This window comes from Mollisia scopiformis (assembly GCF_001500285.1).
Source record: "Mollisia scopiformis unplaced genomic scaffold LY89scaffold_3, whole genome shotgun sequence".
In the NCBI taxonomy this organism is placed as follows: Eukaryota; Fungi; Ascomycota; class Leotiomycetes; order Helotiales; family Mollisiaceae; genus Mollisia; species Mollisia scopiformis.
In genome coordinates, this window is record NW_017263583.1 from 1051535 (window position 1) to 1070810 (window position 19276).

A 19276-nucleotide genomic window follows, 5' to 3' on the forward strand; every position below is an offset into this window, starting at 1 on the left:
TGGCGATAAGGCTTATCGCACAGGGCTGAAGCTCAGGCGTTTAATGGTTTGGGACATTCGAAATCCTCCATTGTAATTGTTTTGTAGAAAAAGGTTTCAGACATTCTACTGAAGGTGAGGTTAATTTTTCAGTTCCCCTACATATGAAAATAAAATTGGTTGACTTTGAGCTACTTGAATCACGGAAGAGAAGTGGCACAACATGGGATGCAAGGATATTATCACATCGACCACAGGTATAATTGATTGATACCTACTCGAATTAAGACACTAACCTTCTAGTGTCTCTTGTGAATGGCTTTTAACCTTCTGTTGATTAGATTTCCTCGCCTATTCCAGCCAGCGCCTCATTGTGACGCGTGCCTTGAGTATCACCATCATGTTCCCTGAATGTGTGATCTACACCAAAACTTCTCTAACCTGGCCTGGTCTGATGCTGGTCACTGAAGCTTAGGAGGAAAGCTTGGCGTATGGTTAGAGGAAACTCCTCGGCGTTGCCCTCTTGATAATTCTCACCGATTGGATGCAATTTCTTCAGCCTTTATTCCTCCTGCACAACGCAGCCACGACACTGATATCGTCAAGTTTGCCTATAAAATTGTTAGCGAGAATCGTGTTCAACCAACACTCGAACTGACCTCCTTCCATAGCTAAACCTTCCTCAACTGCATGTTCCATGAAAGGACTCTCAGCAAAAGGATCTGTGGCAACAACTTTTGCAGCCTTCATCAGTTCTTCTGCCACGAACTTCATGCCACCTCCTGCACCGCCTTGCCTATCCCCTGTGGCCTCGCCACCTTGTCCGTTCTCCCACTTTCGTATGCTCTCAACAACGTTTTCAATGATCTCATGCTCCCAGAGGTTGTCAATGACCCCATCTGACATGGCAAGCACAACATCATTCTCTTCAATCTCAACCTTGTCCATTACTGCATTATCTCGAGGAGTGTCTGGGCTGTTGGTGCCTAGCTGTCGAGGACAATCAAACCAATGCCATTGCTCCGTCGTTTTGTAGATACGTTCCGAGTCTTTTGGTCTAAGAACCAGAACTTGAGAATCCCCGATGTTCGTGACATAGAGTATGGGAGTAGCAGGAGCATTCGGGTCAGACTCTGATTTCTGGAAGTGTAATTGAGCGCCAGTAGCTGTTGTTGTACCTTGCCACTTATTTGGCTCGGAGGTTGCTTCGATCGTAAGCTCATATGCTTTTTGTAGATAATCTACTGGCATAGGTTCGTAAGCATCGTCTGGGGATCGCGATCGTTCTATGTCTTTCTCTGTTTCGAGGGCCCAGAAATGCAATATCAACCTTGCCCACAGACTTCAACATGTCAGTAATAGTACAGAAATATAATGAGATAACTGACCCCGCATGCCCTCCGGGTCTTGTAGACCAAGCACCAACCCCATCATTCGCCCCGATGAACTGATCGCTGGCATATACTGCATCGTCTCCGTTCGTGTATCCCCGAATCAACTCTCCATTGACAAAACTTCGCCTATCCCTGCTCCGATGGTGAGTGCTGAGCGGATCTGAGAAGGATCCTGAAGGGGGAGAAAGGAACGGTGGCGGAAAAGGTCTCGGTGCTCGTTTGGCAAAGAGGGCGAGCCCAGTCTCAAATCTAAAAGGAGGGAGGCGTCTCTGCGGGACAGGATTGTCAGCATCAACTGTGGTTGAGAAGGTCAACTCAGGGCGACATCTTGAGGTAGTCTGGTTGAGAGACCGGCGAGGCTGAGGGTGAATGGCTCGCGCAACGGTTGTTCGAAAAGCCGACCTCCTCATTCCAAAGTCCTGGATTGAATGTGGATTCGAGCGCTCCTTCAGAGAACCAGTTCATTGATGTTGTTTGCTTTTGAAAGGCGCCTTCAGCAACGTTCAATGATAAGGACCGCCGATTGGAGGGGCTTATTAGAAATGTTCCTAAGCTTTGGAGAAGGGAGCTAGTCGAACATGGAAATCAGCCGTTATAAGAATTTCCCAACATTGCTGACAACTTTCGACATGATTACTTTAAGATGGAATTGGAACTACTGCGCGTGGGAGAATTGAGTGAATGCGCCCCAGAAGCAGCAGCCCGATATTTGGGGACTTCCGCAACCTATGAGCAACTCCACCCTTTTTTCGGCATGCTATGTTGTGACCCGGTACCGGATGAATTTGCAGATGCACCTGCTGCAGCTCTCGGATGCTTGTATATGGCCGGCCTTGAATGTCACTGGTAAGCTCTGGAGCATGTCTTTGATTCCCGAACAGTTGTACCAAAAAGATTCAGCTGATACAGCTTATAAGCAGGCATTTCGAGAGACAAGTCAACGTTGAAAGTGCTACATCCCTTCTGAACGTACGACTTTAGAAACTAATTGAACGATCGTGGGAAATTGATAGTCCGAAGTCCCAAGTGTCTTCAACCGTGAACGCACACTGATGCTTCCATAAAGATTAAATGATAGCTTTTACCAGACATACTCTACTACTTATTATGACTGACTGACGAGGACTTCTGACAGGCTTAACCTAATAAGAACTCATCAAGACCTCAAAAGGTTAGATGCCCATCCTAATTCGATGCTAAGGCCTCCGGCTGTTTGAAACATCTGGCTCTGACTGCTCAGAGCTCGAAGCTCGATTCTTTCTTCAAACACGTCTGAAATTTGATATTCGTGTCAAAGCCGGAGGGTCTGATCACCATGTGTTATTTCCGCCTAGACCAACGTATGAGAAACACTCTTCAAGATGTTTTTCACTGGGTCAGCGTGCTCGTTCGGTCTGATATCCAATGTTGTACGGATAGTGTGTTGCTCCCAGCTCGCCTCGCTCGCATTTGATCCCCATCGAGATTCGCCATGAGTTGATCTGAGTACCTGACGGGTCCATGGAGATCCGTCTGGGGATCACTCACTAAAGTTACGCGGAGCTGTGACTTCGCTCGTGTAGTGCTCGCTGTAGTGTGGCGCCTCTATTTTTATGACGCGTCCACCAGTCAGCCAAGGTCTGCGCAGGGATTCACCCGATGCGGGCAATCAAATACGAACTGTCAATGGTCTGCGCTGCTGTTGCGTGAGACTGAGGATTCCGTGCTGGATTGATTTGCTCTGGCTGATGAATAAGCCACATCCGTCAAGGATTTAGTAAACAAAAGTCTTGAAAACTGTCATCTGGTCCAAATCATCGAGTCGTTGACGGTAGTCGTCGAAGTCAGGAAGATCGCATCCAGGTTCAAGTTCGAGAGCGCCGCAGCTATCGTCGGCCCGGGAAAAGTGACGTGAGTGCGGGAAACAGCAGCATCAACGAACCTAGTTTAATTCTTAATTTTACCCATTCCTCGACAACAACACCTACTGCGCTTCCTTTCCGCATCCACCCTCCTAATACGATTCTACGACTTTACGAAGCATCCTTGAAGGGGACATCTGCAGTTCAATTACCTAAGGTTGTCTCGGAAATCTACCCTTCTCCGGCAACAAAAGGAAGGGACGGAGCGATTCGTGTCGATGCTCTGAAAGGTAGCACCGGAACGCCGGCTACCACGAAAGGATCTCTCACACTCATTCCCTATTCCTTTCGAATTGCCCAAGATGTCGACCAGAAGTCGAGGTGAGTGCAGACGCGGAAGAATTACATTTACCTCTTGCTGACCAAGACTCCATTCCAGTCCTCTCGTTTATGTCCAGCTTTTCCAGTAGCAATCGAGACGCGCAAAGAAGTCCCACGCCTACTGGCCCAGCCCCCGTACAACAAAGACAAGAGTCCTTTAGACATGAGCCTCTAAGACACGATGCTGCAAGGGATCCAGCTACACCAGCGCGTGGCTCCCAGCCGCCGTATAATATGGACGGGGAGTCGCCGCAGCCACGAGTACAACGCGAACGAGCTTCTTCGAGACCGATGTCAATGGTTCAAACGTACCAACCGCCCCTGATGGACGTAAGCCAGGATACTCTGCCAGAGCTTCAACCAATCTTCACCTTTCTTAACAGTCATGCGAACAAGCTGTATCAAGAAGGATACTTCCTGAAGCTAGATGATCAAAACACTCGTATGTTACCTTGAATAGTTAATCTTACTGTGTTCTAACTCTTGGTATAGATGGCAGACCCAATGCAGACAGAACATGGACGGAATGCTTTGCGCAATTGGTTGGGACAGTCCTTTCATTGTGGGATGCTGCAGAGCTTGATGCTGCTGGACAAGACGGAGAGGTACTTCCAAAATTCATCAACTTGACTGATGCTTCAATCAAGATGGTAAGTAGAAGTCGTTTCCTCAAAAATTGGGACAAAAATTGACCGAAACCAGATTACCTCACTTCCAACGAGATCAGACACTGAAGCACCTTTACAAAACGTTCTTAGCATATCCACTGCCGGGAAGAACAGATACCTTCTCCATTTCAATTCTCACCATTCCTTAATCCAGTGGACCGCCGGGATCCGACTTGCTATGTTCGAGCATGCTACTTTACAAGAGGCTTACACTGGTGCATTGATTGCTGGAAAGGGCAAGGCTTTGAATAACATCAATGTGATCATGGACCGCGCCAAGATGCCCACTGCCGACTGGGCTCGGGTTCGATTTGGAGCAGGTACTCCATGGAGACGCTGTTGGTGTGTCATTACACCTCCGGACGAGAAAGAAGTTCAGAGGCTGCAGAAGCAAATGAACAAGAAGAAATCCGCGTACGACAGATCAAGACCACCCTTTCTGAAGGGTGATATCAAATTCTTTGATTCCAAAAAGACTAAGAAGATGAAGCCTATTGCAACCATTTCTGACGCATACTCCGCTTTTGCTATATATCCTCAGTCCAAGCCACTCATAGACGCCTCGACACTAGTCAAGGTAGAGGGATCCATTATCATTCATTCAAACCCACCTACGACGTCGGAAGGGTTCGTTTTTGTGATGCCAGAAGTGCACCCAGCTGTGACGGGGTTCGAAATGATGCTACGCTGGCTGTTTCCAGTCTTCGATACATTTGGACTCTATGGACGTCCTGGTAGATTGGTAGCAGACATCTCGGATCCCCGCAGTCTCATGTTCGCAATGCCTAAGCATCGTAGATACGGCTATCTCGAGATCTTGGATGTTTCTGGTCTTATCTTGGAACAGGGCAGTGAGAATTGGAAAGAGGGTGAATGGAGAAAAAGAATGAAGGAGCTGACGTGTAAGCGAATGACAGCAATCGAGGCTGGAAGCCAGGCAAATAGCAGGTACAACAGCAGAAGAAGCACTCGAAATAGTTTTGGACCGTCTCGAAGCCGTGTACAATTCGACGACGGCGCCTCTGTCAGATCATCTCCGTCCATTGCATGGAACAATGGTCAAGAACCGTCCGTTGGCGTCCCACGAACAGATTCTGCTCCTGCAGCAGCTGGGCCGTTCACTCCCCCAAGAGCCCAACCAATGACCCACCAACGCTCAGTTTCCGAGACTCATGGCTTGGACCGTTATCAGCAAGCCGCGGGTGGATATGATGGACAGTACGATTCTCCGCCGCCACCACCTCCTCATGCTATTGGAATTGCGTCGGGTCGAGAAGGCTCAAGCTTGCGATACAGGTCGGACATGGCACCAACTCCCGAGAGAGTTAGCTCCGAGGATGAGCAGGTTGCAAGAACTACTCCAGTACGAGAACTTCAAGACTTACAAACTGTAACGTCTCCAGAGCCTGTAGCAGCTCCACCAGCATTTTCACATGCTCCCGGCTCAATGCCAACGAGCAAACCGTACCACTCGCCAGAACTGCGTCGCGCAAATAGCCGTATGTCGAGTACTACTCTCAATCAGCTTGCTGTCGCAGGTGGTGTGGCAACTGCAGGCTATCACGCAGTCGGGCATGATTACAGAGATGGGGACGATCAAAGACGGCACGATATGAGCCAATACTCCGAAGAGAGAGGACAGAGAGGGGTACTTTCAGATGCCAGCCCAAACGAATATTCTGCTAATGACGGTCTGAATGAAGGCTTGGTAGCAGCTTCTAAACCACGATTTTCCTTCGAGCAACCTTCCCCTATGGCTCCAACAGATGAGCACACCGATTATCCTCAACCACCTCCACAATTTCCTTACGACTCTCATAATTTACCTTCTACAGCTCAGGTCGATATCAGCCCTCCCGGATCACGACCCACTTCAAGTCGAGCTCAAAACTTCAACAACCGTACATATGATTCACCGCAAGTATTCAATTCCCAAGAGTCCTCATCAATGCCACCTCGCCATGGTGCCCAACCATCATCAGACTCTACATACAGCATATCATCTCAACCTCGTATTCACACCAACTCAGGTGTTGTTGCTCGGAAGCCACTTCCTACCCAGAACTCGGTCGAAACTCCAACATCAGCACAGACAGCTTCGAGTACACACAGTTCGGGGCGCCATGTTATTGACGAAGCTGCCTTCGACATGATTGGCAACGACGATAGAAGGTTGACTCCGCTTCCAGACAATCAGATGCGGCGTCAGAACAGTGGCGTGAGTAGCGTCTATGAAGACACAGAATCGACCACCTCTCCGGATTATGCCAGCACAAGGCGTTCTGTAGATACACAACAATCAGTAGAGAAACCTCGAGCTGGTGTTATGAAGACTGTTGGGCAGTTGGAGAAGACAACCTCAAATGACTCTAGAAAAGGACCAGCTTTGGATATTGATTTCGGACCTACCTTGAACTTGACCTCGGATCGCCCAGTACGAAGCCAAAGTCCTGGCCTGGCTCAGAGCTACGGAATTGCTTCTAACCAGGGTCCTGACCGGGCGCCAAGACAACCTAGCCCTGGTCGAGGACTCGACACTGCAAAACCCTCTCCGGGTCGCAATGTTACAACCCCTGAGAACGCACATTACCGCAACAACTCATCCGATCCTAGAACTGTGGCATGGCAACCAGGCATGGCCATGAGTACAAATGTCGGTCAATCCATTACACCCGAACAATTTGTCCAACAGCGTGCCGCTGTTGCAACCGCTACTCCGCTCTATGCACATCAACGACAGCAATCTAGTAACACCCTCCGTGGGAATACACCAACACCACCTCAAGGCCACTCTCGAAACAATTCCGCCGATTTGCTTCAGCGGCCGGCTTCCAGAGGTGCTTCCGTGGCTTTGGCCCCATCTGGGTCAGGTGATATTGCATCTACGCTTTCGGCACGCGAACAAGAGCATATTGCAAAAATGACGGGTCAACCACTCATCAGTATGGCCCAGAACAATAATCGACAAGCTCCAGGTGGTGGTCTTGTTGGTGCGATCGAGGCAAGAGAGAAAGAGAAACAGCAAATTAAGCAAGGAGTCAATAGTCAGGCTGTCCAGCAAGCGATCATGCAACGACAGCAACAAGCAATCGCACAACAGCAGCAACAAGCCATGTATCAGCAGCAGCAGCAGTATTCAGATCAGATGCCACAAGCTCAGTACGGTAACATGGGTCAATACCCGCAAAACTTTGCTGCTCAAGCCCAGCGACAGCAATCTTGGGTCTCACCGGCAGCCAACGTTTACGCCCAGGGTGGTGGATTTTCTGCTCCATCGACCGCTTGGACAGGAACGCCAGATGGAAGACAATCACCTTCCCAATATCCACCCAGACAGCAGCAATACTTTCCACCCCAACAAGGAAATCAAGACCAGGGACAAGGGCGAGGGAATGCCGGATTTCACGGACATGGTTATTAGATAGCATAGTTGCAGTGATGCATGGTTGGTTTTGGCAAAAGAGAATCAGGATACGATGATGACTTCTTCTATATACGGGTTTTCAAGCGATTCATTCTACGGAGTTTCTTCAACACTACCACGGCATAGGTGGTGTTTCTTTTTGTATTAAGGCATTGGTGGCGCAGGCCGCATAGGGGTTTCTTTCAATTGCATAGAAAGCATAGTGGTGCGAGAAGAGGCAATAGAATGAATTCTTTTCGAGGCTTTAGAAAATTTTGCAATGCTGGATACTTGTGCTTCCGATTGATCATTTCACGTATATGGCTAATCTGTCTTGGCACGCTAGTACACTCACAACATCAATATGAGAAGCGAGATCTCCATACGGGTCGATAGATAGTTCATTAAGACAGCTTTCCTATAGTGTCATTATGATTCCATTCCTCTCGACACCTATCCTACCATCCAGATTCTGCGTACAGAAGATCCAGGAATCACCCACCACCCCTCACACACATCGCTAATCAAACAGACAGCAAGCAAAACCAAAAACCAAACGCAAGAACTCCCCCAGGACCAAGTCTACCGGCCCTCAGCAGCCGCAATCGCAGCATCGATCCTCCTCTCCTCCTCCTCCAACCGCGCCACCTCCTCGGGACTCATACCCTCAGTCTCCTCGCCCAGGAACGGACTCGAGACGACCCCGCGCTCGGGGGTCGAGCTGAAGACTTGCGGCACGTGGCGCGCGTCCCCGTAGATCGGGACGTCGTGGTACGCTTCGAATGTTTCTTCTGACGGCGGCGTGTGTGGTGATGCTGAGGTCGCTGTGGGCGAGGTTGTTGCTGTGTTTGTGTTTGTGGGTTTTCGTCGGGGTATAATGTTGTTGTTGTTGTTGTTTGCTGCTATTGCGGTGGGACCGCTACTACTACTGATAGGTTCGTACGGCGAGATGGCGGAGTGCCGTTGTATAGTCGAAGGGGATGTGCTTTCGAGCGGGGTGTCGGCGTCGTGGGTGTGGGTCGTTGTTATTGTAGACGACGGGTTGCCGCGGTCTTTTTCGAGCATCGTGAGGTTTCGGGAGAAGGAGTCGGTGTGCATGTCCCGCGTGAGCATTACTTGTTCGGGTTGGTGGGGGTGCGTTTGTGAGGAAGAGAGGGTTTTTCGGGAGGCATGTTTTTTGCGGAGGAGGAAGAGGGCGGCGAGGAGGAGGAGGGAGATGAATGCTAGGGCGCCGAGGGCGATGCCTACTTTTGCACCGGTGGAGAGTTTGCTGGAGGAGGAGTGGGAGGTGATTGGTGAGGCTGAGGCGGTGGGAGAGGTGGTGGGTGTTTGAGTGATGGTTGTTAGGGAGGTGCCTGTTACGGAGAGGCTGGATGAAGCTGCTGTTGGGCCGCTGTTGCCATCTGTGGTAGTGGTTGTAGCTAGGTGGACTTGTAATAGTGGTGCGGTGGTAGTAGATGAGACTGCCATTGCTGATGGGAATGAGACGAAAGATGCCACTGGAGGGCTTCCGTCGACAACCGCTATGTTAAAGACGCTGCTGTAGAAGTCGCAGATGTCCTGCGTGCCATCATTTGGTCCTAAACAGTAGAAGACGTTGTCCAATGCTGTAGGTGGTACGTCTGTGTTGTTGCCGTTTGGACCATCCAGTATGAGAGATATAGTCTGTGAGACGAGCGCTGTAGGCGATGCTTCATAAACAATGGCTCCCGAACCACATCTCTCCGCACCTTCGGAAGTTATACAAATATCTATAGATGTTAATATTGATTGCCCTCATCTCAAGCTTCAAAGCATGTACCTGTCTGCACGTCCAAAATCTTGACAACGAAACTCGAGGTATCATTTGGTAGCTGCAAGAGGACAAGGCTGTAATTGCTGACAGTTCCTTCTCCACTCGAATGGAAAGTAACACTCCCGTTCACGCCCAACGTCAACGAGGGAGCATCAAAATTCACAGAAATGTCGTTCTCATCCACCGGACCACCTCGTGGAGAAGCAGTACTCCGGCCCCCAACAGCCATCATTGCCAACACCAGGCTACAACAACACAACAAGAAACTCATCTCATATCAATAACGACAACATGAAAATCAGCATCAGTAATAAAGCATCATACAACGACGACGACGACAACAACAATACAGAAGAAACCAAAAAGCATCAAGAGCAAAAAAAGGAAGAGAGAGAGATGAGAAAAAGGTGGGGAACGACAATCATTAATACACGAAGGATTGCTGACCTTACCTCCCTTGAGGCGCAGTGCACGCTCTCTCTCCTAACCCACCTATCCTGACCCCCGTCTCCCACAAACTTATCACACAGCCCTGCGGTTCAGTGCTACATCTAATACAGTACAGTACATACATACTGCACCGTCCAGCAAGCAGAAGCAAAGGAATCTCACCACGGCGGCGGGCGTTGGTGTATCAGCACGCCCCTGACCCCTGTGGATTGATTGATTGATTGATTGATTGATTGATTGCAACGAAGGAAGGATGGGGATGCAGGCAGCGCGCTCGCATTGGGGCCGCCAATTGCGGCTCGAGGGGCTGAAGGCTGCTAGGCTGCTTTGGGGGACCTGCGTTTGCTTTTGTGCGCGGAGGGGATGCCCGATCAATTATTTTTGGGCTGCTGCAGGACGAGGCTGAATGAAGCATAAATTGATTGCTAGATACAGTACTGTGGTGAGATGATCGCCCGCTCCCGCCCCCATGAAGGCTGAAGAAGACCATATTGATGGTATTTGTTGGGGCATTATCTTCAGATGCATAACTCAAAGTGATGGTGCGAGCGATCTTCTGAGAAGGAATGATTTCACGTGAGGGTCAGGAAAATTTGGTCGTAAGAATGGGTGATCATTGCAGGTTCTCGTTTCACATTATGCAGCCCTGTCCCACCGTAAACGCCGCCAATGGCATCCATCCATCGCATACAGATACACAAACGACTCTTGACAAACAATCATTCCCCGACGGTGATCTCAGCGGTTGGATCCTTTCTGATGTCCAACTCCATGAGCCCCTCCTGTTTCTCGATGACCAGGCCCTTTTCGTTGGCTAGATGGAGGAGACAGATGAAACAGTAACTGGTCGAAATATCGTCCATCGCTTGTTTGGGGTAGACGCTTTGTAAGTTCTGCATCACGGATGTAAACTTCAAACTTCCATCTGCACTCTTCTTGATCTCTGGTTGGGGAGTCGGTAACCGTCCCGGGGTCTGCGCAGGTACGCTCTGTTTAATGGTCAGCATAGTCAAATATAGACGAGGACAATGAATGCTCACAGGTACAAGATCATCAATACCCATGCCCTTCCATAATTCTTCCTTGAGTCGTCTGACATCGACTTTCTTCGCGACACGAGCATATTGAACATATTCGGGTCTCAATCGCCGACTTTGGGTGACGAGTTGTGTTCCAAAGGCCCCTTCCTCACCCTCGATGGTTTGGGCCATACCTCCGTTCAATATGTTATTGATGCCGGCCATACCACCTTCTCCACGATCTTCAGCACCCGGTGAGAAGTGGTCTCGTGCATCAGCAAACTCCATATCGTCGTCGTCATCGATACCACCTCCCATAGGAAGACCATCATCTTGGAAGAAGTTCGCATCATAGTCACCCTGAGCCGGTGCATCCTCGTCACCTCCAACTGGTCCTTCTTTCTGTGCCCAGTATGCTTCATCCATTTCACCCTCTGGGACATCTTCTTCCTTTCGTTGGCCAAAGCTGCTGGTTTTGGTTCCAAACCCAATCTTGCGGCTACCCATACGTGCTTTGGGCTTCAGGAATAGTCGTAGCAATTGTTTCGAATTGAAATGCTTATCATCTGGAAGCAGATTTCTTGTCTTCGATTTCCAGTCCTTCTTGGGGAGAGATATGACTGTGTTTGATGATGCTGGGGTGTAGATCGACTCTGCTAGAGTAGCATTTAGTGGTGACATGAAGTCTATCTCAAATGGCTCCTTTTCCTTGCGAGGCTTGGTTGCCGACGCAGGCTTGTTAATGTCCTTGATCTTCTTTATTCTCCAGTGCTCAATTCCAGCCCAGTTCTTCTGCAGTGCTTCATCAAAGTAGCTCAGAATGTCATCGTGTCCACCTTGAGTTTTACCACTATGATCCATTGACACGACGTATTCGCCAGTTTCTGGGTCGAAAGTGCCAGCACCCTCACCATCGCCATCTTCGCCCATGCCATCGTTGTCGAAGCCTCCATCGTGGACACGCATTCGAGTTTCGATCGCAGCATCACGAGCCCACGCTTCTCCTCCTTCGCCAAATCCAGCATCCGCTGGAATGTCAAAGTTTGCGAGCATGCCATCGTCATCGTCATCAAATCCAGCAGCATTATCATCATCGAGAAAGAACCCTGACTTATCCGCCAAACCGGCAGCCTCACCCGGTTGATCCTTTTCCTTGTCCTGTCGCCAATCTTCCGGGGCTTTCAAGAATGGGATGTCCATAGCAGAAGAAGGATCTCCAAGGTCGAAGTTTTTGAGAGATGGGCAAATGTCTTGCTCATCGAGTCGATCGAGATTTGGAAAGAATTTGCTACCCAGAGCACCAATGTCAATCTCAATATCATCTTCTTCTTCCGCATCCTTCATAGTGGTTTCAATCATTGAGTCTGGATCGACTTCGTCTTCCTCCACCAGGGCATCATCTTTTCTCCTTCGACCTTGACCTTCGGCAGAAGCATCACCTGCATCGTCGCTGCTATCGAAAACAATGCGACCTTGTGAATCAATAGCCAGGTGGTTCAGAAGTAGACCTTTAGCTCCCCCTTCATCAAAATCGGCAGAGGCCTTTTTGAATAAAGGATCCACGGAGAATTCGAGCTCAAATTTCTTTAGCTGGAGTGCTGCGAATGAGCTTGCTAAGGTTGCTTCGGATGAGCGTTGTGCCTGTTATTGATCAGTTTAAATTCTCAATTGTAACGCGTTCAGAAAATAACAATGTGTGGAACTGTATGACCAAACGATAAATTTAGAGCAAATAAACAATGTAAGGGATTGAATGGAATGGCCATGAATACTCGAGTGCCAAGGCAGCGTGAGACTTGGTTGGAAAGTAGACGAGCAAATGGTAAGGCTGCACCAGGGAATGGCGGTAATGCGGCGTGATCACTTTCACTCGTCGCTCAAATTCTCCTGTGACCCTGGACTGAGGAGAACTGGGCATCCCGTTCGCTCTGCCGTACACCAGCCTCAGATCGGCTGATGAAATGTACCAAAAACGAACGATAAAATCGTCAAGCTAAAGTGAGAAAGCAATGCAAAAATAAATATAATAGCTAGTAATCTAATGCACTTGACGCATGCCTCAATTGGCCAATCTTGCAAAAAGTGATAATGTCCACAACGGACTCCCGTGGATTATACCACTAAACCACAAGCCCAAACACTTTTGGGATGAATGATGGTTTCCAGCGATGGATTTAACCACTAAACCACAAACGCGCACTTTCGCACGAACCTATGATTGCTTAAACCGGTTCATATGCTCTCACTTTCCAACATTGCCTGGTCGCCCAATTACAATCAACAAACATGACAGGGAAAAAGAAAAAAGTTGCAAAAAAAAACAACATACAACAGCAGGTATTCGCTGGTGGTCACCCACCCAACTACTAATCTGCCGATCTGAGGCTTGTGTATGGCAGAGCGGACGGGATGCCCAATTTTCCTCAGTCTATGGTCGTATGTGACAGCAATACTGGTAACCAAGGTTATATGGGACATCAGTCTTCAACACTCTGGTGGGATTCGTTGCAGAGCTCGGACCTCTTTATCGCGATCGCAACTCTGCGATAATGTACTAAGATAGCAAACCAAAATACCAGAACAGAAATGTCACAACTCACCCGCTTCTTTGGCTTCTTCCTCACAACACCATCCTCGTCTTCGACTTCCTCCTCGCTCTCTTCTCCTTCCTCGTTTTCGCCCTTCTTCTTTTTGTTGTTTCCACTGTCGGCCAGACCACTTAAGAGCTTGCCAGTCTCGGTTGCAACGCTGTCGACTCTACTGGTATAAATCTTGACACAACCGTCCAAAGTACAACTGGCTCTCTGGAAATTGACACCGTCACCTTCCTTCAGTAACGACATGTCGTGGAAATAATCGATCAGTGCGAAGTTCCATGAATTGGCTGCATTGATCTTGTTGTCCGTTGCCATCTTCATCCATTCTTCAAAATTGGCCAGTATGGGTACGCGCTTCATGGGCGTAACAGCACTTCCTCCCACCATAAGCACTCCTCCATCGAGATCATTCTCTTTCCCTAGTGTCCGTCGCGGAGTTTTCGTACTTGAGGAGGGGGAAGAGCCTTCTGGAGTGTCGAATGTAGCTTGTTTTCGCATAGGGGATGCAGCGGCTTTAATCTGATTCATCTGTATATCGTGCAGAGCATGGCGCGATTGCAATCGCTTTGCTTTCTCTTGCGCATCGTCGTTGAGAGGAATCCTGCCTCAATATTAGCATGGAGAACGACCGGTATCGTGTTGTTTGTTTGGCAGTCGCACTTTACAGGTGATTTGAAAGGTGATGCAGCCATAGATCCAGAGGCCACCCGGCCAGTACTGGCCCCGCGTGGGTTTTGCGCAACTCGAGGCATCGTAAAGCAAATAATTCAAGTTGTTGTCGTTGGTGAAATCGAAGATAGAACCGTGTTGACATACGCGGTTTGTTTTGTTCAGAACCGCGCCTGAGCTCGGCTAGGCAACGTCGGCGATAAATGTTGCCGATTTTAGTCCCATTCGCAAACGGCAGTAGGTTTGTGAATTTCTTTACAACTATCAGATGAAATATATCAATTCTATGTTCATGATTCAAGTGACTTCTGAAGAAACATTGCTGAAAGTTCCCTAATGTTTGGAACATCAGAAGTTGTTCTGGTTCAACGAACATCCACCTGCATCCCGCGCCCGGAGCAGTGGTACTCCGACCGAGACAAGAGATAGGAAGCGCTATCTTGGCACCTATGATTCTGACCTGATCACTGCGGGCGGCGTCATCGCCATTCGAAGATTCGCCGCATGGAAGGTCTTGGCTGGCAGTTCCAAGTCTCGTCGACCTCAATCACATTCACCATGTTCAAATATCTGTGTGACTCCTGTTAATTGACTCGCTCTTTGTACGCCTCGACCTCCACAGCTACACAGCTACTTGGCGGAACATGTATCTTGTACTATGCAGCAAATATCCTTGAATGCGCTGCCGAGGCGCACCTTGCACAGGAAGTTCCGATTCCAAGCATTTTACATCACAGTCCTCTGCTTGTGTCTGTTCACTGTCATAAGCTTGGTCGCTGATCAGAGTGCAAAATTCCGACATGGAACACAATATGGAGTTGCACAGCGACGGGCTTTGGAAGAGTTGGATGTCACACGACTAGTAAAGAGGGATGAAGAGGTTCGTGGGATCTTGTATTCTGGCTTTTTGTGCCACTTATGTTAACCTACCTCTTCGCAGTGCCGACTTGTTCATCATGCCGAAGACAAATGTGCTTTCATTAAGGCCAATTGCCCCGACGAAGAAGCAGGTCTCTTCTCCTACCTCTCCCTCTATTATTGCAGTCTGCCGAAAGCAAAACCGGTCGCATTCACGATACTATCACTATGGCTTGCACTTCTCTTCACTACGATTGGCATCGCCGCCTCCGATTTCTTTTGCATCAACCTTAGTACTATCGCCTCAATACTTGGGATGAGTGAGAGCATGGCTGGTGTTACTTTTCTAGCATTCGGCAATGGTAGCCCCGACGTATTCTCTACCTTTGCAGCTATGAGTTCACATAGTGGGAGTTTGGCTATCGGAGAACTGATCGGTGCGGCTGGCTTTATCACTGCTGTCGTTGCTGGATCAATGGCATTGGTACGTGAGTTCAAAGTCGGCAAGAAAACATTCGTCAGAGATGTCGGGTTTTTCATTATTGCCGCTAGTTTCAGTATGGTATTTCTTGCCGACGGACGTCTACATATGTGGGAGTGTTCTGTCATGGTTGGCTTTTACCTCTTCTATGTGGTGATCGTTGTCTTATGGCATTGGTATCTGGGGCAGCGACGCAGGCGCCGTGAGAGGGATGCCGCTGCTCGCGGTCATTATCTCGCAGCCACGAATGAGGAGCTTGAAGTTTCCGAAGAAGATAGCGATGATGAAGATGCACCTGCAGGAGAAAGGAGAACTAGTCAGGTCGAGGATTTCGGAGCCTTAGAACGCGGCGGTAGTCCGCTTCTTGGTCCTCACGTGGACGACGAAAGTGATGACGGGGATGAAGGCAGGCAGCTTGCTGCGGAGATGGCTAGCAGTATGCGAGTAACAAGACCTTCTGGTCATCGCAGAAACACCATTACTCCAATCCGACCTAGTTTGGTTGGTGCCCTGGAGTTCAGATCGGTCCTGTCATCACTCCAAAAATCCCGTGGTTCTCATCGACCCATACACCTTCGCCGATATTCAGATGATCCCACTAGCCAATACGATGGACATTCGTCGGAGCCGGAACCGTATTCAGATCATGCTTCCAGCATTGTAGTAACTGCAGCTGAGGATCAAGATGCTTTATCGAAAGCTGGACCATCAACCAGAACAAGAGCTGTGTCTATGAACGATGCTGCTATCATGAAACCTACCGATCCTGCGGCATTCAGTGTGGCCAAAATACCAGACATTGGTATCGTAGCTGCAACACCGACATTTCCAAGAAATCTAGAAGTTCCGGCTTCTGATTCAATGTCCGGTGCGCATTCATCGTCAGGGCCCGTTCCGCCTTCCCCAACCTTTTCTCTATCGCCTCCTCCATCGTTTGGAGGCTCGCGAGAAGTCAGTCCTGCACCGTCTAGAGAGAGGCCCAAACGCGATACTCTTGCTCCGCCTGATGAGGGATTCCCTGGCGCAAGACATCTTCGTGTGGACTTTTTCAAGGACCATCCTGAATCAGCTGTGGACTCTCCACAAGACTCCCCAAAGTCTCGCTCGAGACCCATTGAGCGTCCCCGACTTACAATCCCGAATAGTGCTTCGCGAGACAGCTCGCATTCACGTATCCTATCTCCTGTAGTTCCATTTCCCGCATACACAGATTCACCTTTGCCAATGTCAGCCGTTAGTTCCAGGGCTCCCAGTCTTGTTCTTCCTGAAGCGACTATGACTCCCGAGTCACTATATAATACACATAGTCATGATCTCGAGTACGAACAGAAGCCTATAAAATGGTGGCCTTACCGTTGGTTACCAAGTCCTCACACGCTTGCGTCGACCTTATTTCCCACGCTGTATACTTGGCGAGAGAAATCCATTTGGGACAAGTTCGTCAGCGTTGTCTCGGCGCCGAGTATCTTCCTTTTGGCTGTTACCCTTCCTGTGGTCGAGTCTGAATCTAAGGAAGATGAGTCTGATGAAATCCTCAATGAGAGGCAGTTATCTCATACATCCCACTCAAGGTCCAGAAGCGGCACCATACCTATGCTCGTTCCAGATAGTCCTTCTCTGGAAGCTGAACCCGAATGGATTCGCTATAGAAGAGCAACAGATCCTCACTCTCATCCACGATCACCACAGCTTAGAGGCTACAGCGGACATAATACAGCTGCAGTAGCTGTTACGGCAGAAAGCTCACACCATAATCCTCATTCGTTACCATTACCGTCGAAACAAAACTCCATTGGCCATATCGAAGGCACTTCTGAATGTTCGACCCTTGACTCATCAGATTGGAACCGATGGCTCGTTGCGGTACAGATATTCACAGCTCCACTGTTTGTAATGATCATCGTTTGGGCCAACGATGCGGATGGCGATGCTCGGCTCCTTGTTCAGATGGTCATGTACTCTTTACTTGGATCTCTGGTTGCTTTTGCAGTCTTGCTCCTAACAACTACGCCTACCAAGCCTCCAAAATACAGATTCCTTCTGTGCTTCTTGGGCTTCGTCGTTGCTATTGCATGGATCTCAACCATCGCTAATGAGGTTGTTGGTGTTCTAAAAGCAATTGGCGTCATTCTTGGAATATCCGATGCCATCTTGGGTCTCACGATTTTCGCGGTAGGAAATTCGCTAGGAGATTTAGTCGCAGACATTACCGTCGCAAGACTTGGATATCCAGTCATGGCTCTATCGGCTTGTTTTGGCGGCCCGATGCTCAACATCTTACTCGGCATTGGACTCAGTGGACTGTACATGACTATCACGCAGGCAAACAGCAAGCATGCGAAGCATCCGGACAAGAAGCTCAAATACAAGCCATACGAAATCGAGGTGAGTGGGACACTAATGGTTAGTGGGATCACCTTGCTGGTGACCCTCGTCGGTCTATTGATTGCAGTCCCGATGAACAAATGGATAATGAGTAGAAGGATTGGATGGGGTTTGATAATTCTCTGGAGCGTCAGTACGGTCGTCAACTTAGCAGTCGAATTGAGTGGAGTGTGGGGGGAGACTTCCTGATGAAAATGTAATTGTGATGATATTTATGGCAAAGTTAAGCGGTGGAGTTCGATACCAGGTGTGCGCAAACATGTATTATGATAGGTGCGCGGAAGACGTAGAGAAAATACAAAAATCGTCTGCTACATTCTCTAATTGCTAGCTTTTCCTCAACAGGCTAAAAATATTAGACCTTGGATCGTCCGAAGAAAGGTGTACAAACATTCTATTGATTGGATTGTCTATCACTGGACTGGACATCATACCACAAAACATGCAAATTTTCAATGTCGGACATCCAATTACTGAAGTGGTACATCGTGGGGTACGTGGGACGATGTATCAGAAGTATCGGGGCATTTTGAGACATATCCACTCCTACTCACGGAATGATGACGCAGAAAAATCCTCACGATGTGTCAGATGCGGGATAAAAGGTCGAGACATTCAAGTTGGAAAGTCCTCTCTCTCTTCTTCGACAATTGCTTATGTCGAATGGTAATTGACTAGGTAACCTCAATGTGTGATGAAGCTAATGCAGGGGGTTTGCCATGAATGCCTATTCTCCCAACGTTGCTGCAAAGGATGGTATTTCGTCACCTCTCCTTTTTCACTGCATACCTGCCGCTTGAGCTGAGCAAAGATCTGCAGCCATCTCGAGGCACTGTACAGGAGATATCGTGTGATACTTCAATTGCGATGTCCTACACGTGATGTCGATTAAGTTCCCTGGGCGACGGCATCAATGCACGAAGCCTCCACCCAGACCGTTTGGCCGGAAGTTCTGAAGAAGCTTTGGTGGCGATGCCCGTCTCTAAAGTGGTTGTTTCCTGGAACTGAAACATATACTAGCGCCGATATGGTTCATTCTTTGTGAGGGGATACAGTCCGGTGCGGTACTTGTACTCGTACCAGTACCAGATATTCTAGCTAGTTGTCATCTTCAAGCAGTTCGTCATACCGTGTACCGGTACCAGTACCAGTATATTCGTCGCACACAGATACATCGCCAGGTGCATTTCTCCCATTGTCCATTCATGTACCCTCTCCCGCATGCACAGTACAGGCATACATACAGACACTACATTCGCTCTTGCCCTGCCCTGCCACTCACTACTGCCACTGCAGATGCAAACCAAAACGCGAAACCCTTCGCCGCCAGCCAGAATAGATTAACCACTACCTGCA

The 19276-nt window shown here is 48.8% G+C and overlaps 5 protein-coding genes across 5 annotated transcripts; 2 read left to right on the top strand and 3 right to left on the bottom strand.

Annotated features, from left to right (window-relative positions):
- Window positions 1-534: 534 nt before the first annotated feature.
- On the bottom strand, window positions 535-1783 carry LY89DRAFT_575612 (uncharacterized protein; the record flags this gene model as incomplete). The annotated part of the gene is made up of 3 exons (XM_018208795.1): window positions 535-590; window positions 639-1321; window positions 1368-1783. The coding sequence occupies 3 exons, from the start codon at window positions 1781-1783 to the stop codon at window positions 535-537; spliced, it is 1155 nt and encodes a 384-aa protein (XP_018076951.1).
- A 1793-nt stretch (window positions 1784-3576) lies between these two features.
- On the top strand, window positions 3577-7684 carry LY89DRAFT_728720 (uncharacterized protein; the record flags this gene model as incomplete). The annotated part of the gene is made up of 4 exons (XM_018219292.1): window positions 3577-3595; window positions 3654-4037; window positions 4088-4245; window positions 4298-7684. The coding sequence occupies 4 exons, from the start codon at window positions 3577-3579 to the stop codon at window positions 7682-7684; spliced, it is 3948 nt and encodes a 1315-aa protein (XP_018076952.1).
- Window positions 7685-8248: 564 nt separating this feature from the next.
- On the bottom strand, window positions 8249-9690 carry LY89DRAFT_728721 (uncharacterized protein; the record flags this gene model as incomplete). Its single annotated transcript, XM_018219293.1, has 2 exons — window positions 8249-9417; window positions 9468-9690. The coding sequence occupies 2 exons, from the start codon at window positions 9688-9690 to the stop codon at window positions 8249-8251; spliced, it is 1392 nt and encodes a 463-aa protein (XP_018076953.1).
- A 726-nt stretch (window positions 9691-10416) lies between these two features.
- LY89DRAFT_636779 (barren) lies at window positions 10417-14527 on the bottom strand. Its single transcript, XM_018211498.1, has 4 exons — window positions 14188-14527; window positions 13531-14128; window positions 10952-12571; window positions 10417-10900 (listed from the first exon to the last, which is right to left on the bottom strand). The coding sequence occupies exons 1-4, from the start codon at window positions 14277-14279 to the stop codon at window positions 10631-10633; spliced, it is 2580 nt and encodes an 859-aa protein (XP_018076954.1). The 5' UTR covers window positions 14280-14527; the 3' UTR covers window positions 10417-10630.
- Window positions 14528-14684: 157 nt separating this feature from the next.
- LY89DRAFT_777678 (uncharacterized protein) lies at window positions 14685-18258 on the top strand. Its single transcript, XM_018222155.1, has 2 exons — window positions 14685-15076; window positions 15137-18258. The coding sequence occupies exons 1-2, from the start codon at window positions 14855-14857 to the stop codon at window positions 18107-18109; spliced, it is 3195 nt and encodes a 1064-aa protein (XP_018076955.1). The 5' UTR covers window positions 14685-14854; the 3' UTR covers window positions 18110-18258.
- The last annotated feature ends 1018 nt before the right edge of the window (window positions 18259-19276 follow it).

Excerpts from the sequence above, each read along its gene's own strand:
- LY89DRAFT_636779 (XM_018211498.1), bottom strand. The coding sequence starts at position 14,279 with ATGCCTCGAGTTGCGCAAAACCCACGCGGGGCCAGTACTGGCCGGGTG. Across the intron at positions 12,572-13,530 it reads GGAAGAAGCCAAAGAAGCGG|GCACAACGCTCATCCGAAGC; the intron begins GTGAGTTGTGAC and ends GATCAATAACAG. Across the intron at positions 10,901-10,951 it reads GTATTGATGATCTTGTACCT|AGCGTACCTGCGCAGACCCC; the intron begins GTGAGCATTCAT and ends ACCATTAAACAG.
- LY89DRAFT_777678 (XM_018222155.1), top strand. The coding sequence starts at position 14,855 with ATGCAGCAAATATCCTTGAATGCGCTGCCGAGGCGCACCTTGCACAGG. Across the intron at positions 15,077-15,136 it reads TAGTAAAGAGGGATGAAGAG|TGCCGACTTGTTCATCATGC; the intron begins GTTCGTGGGATC and ends ACCTCTTCGCAG.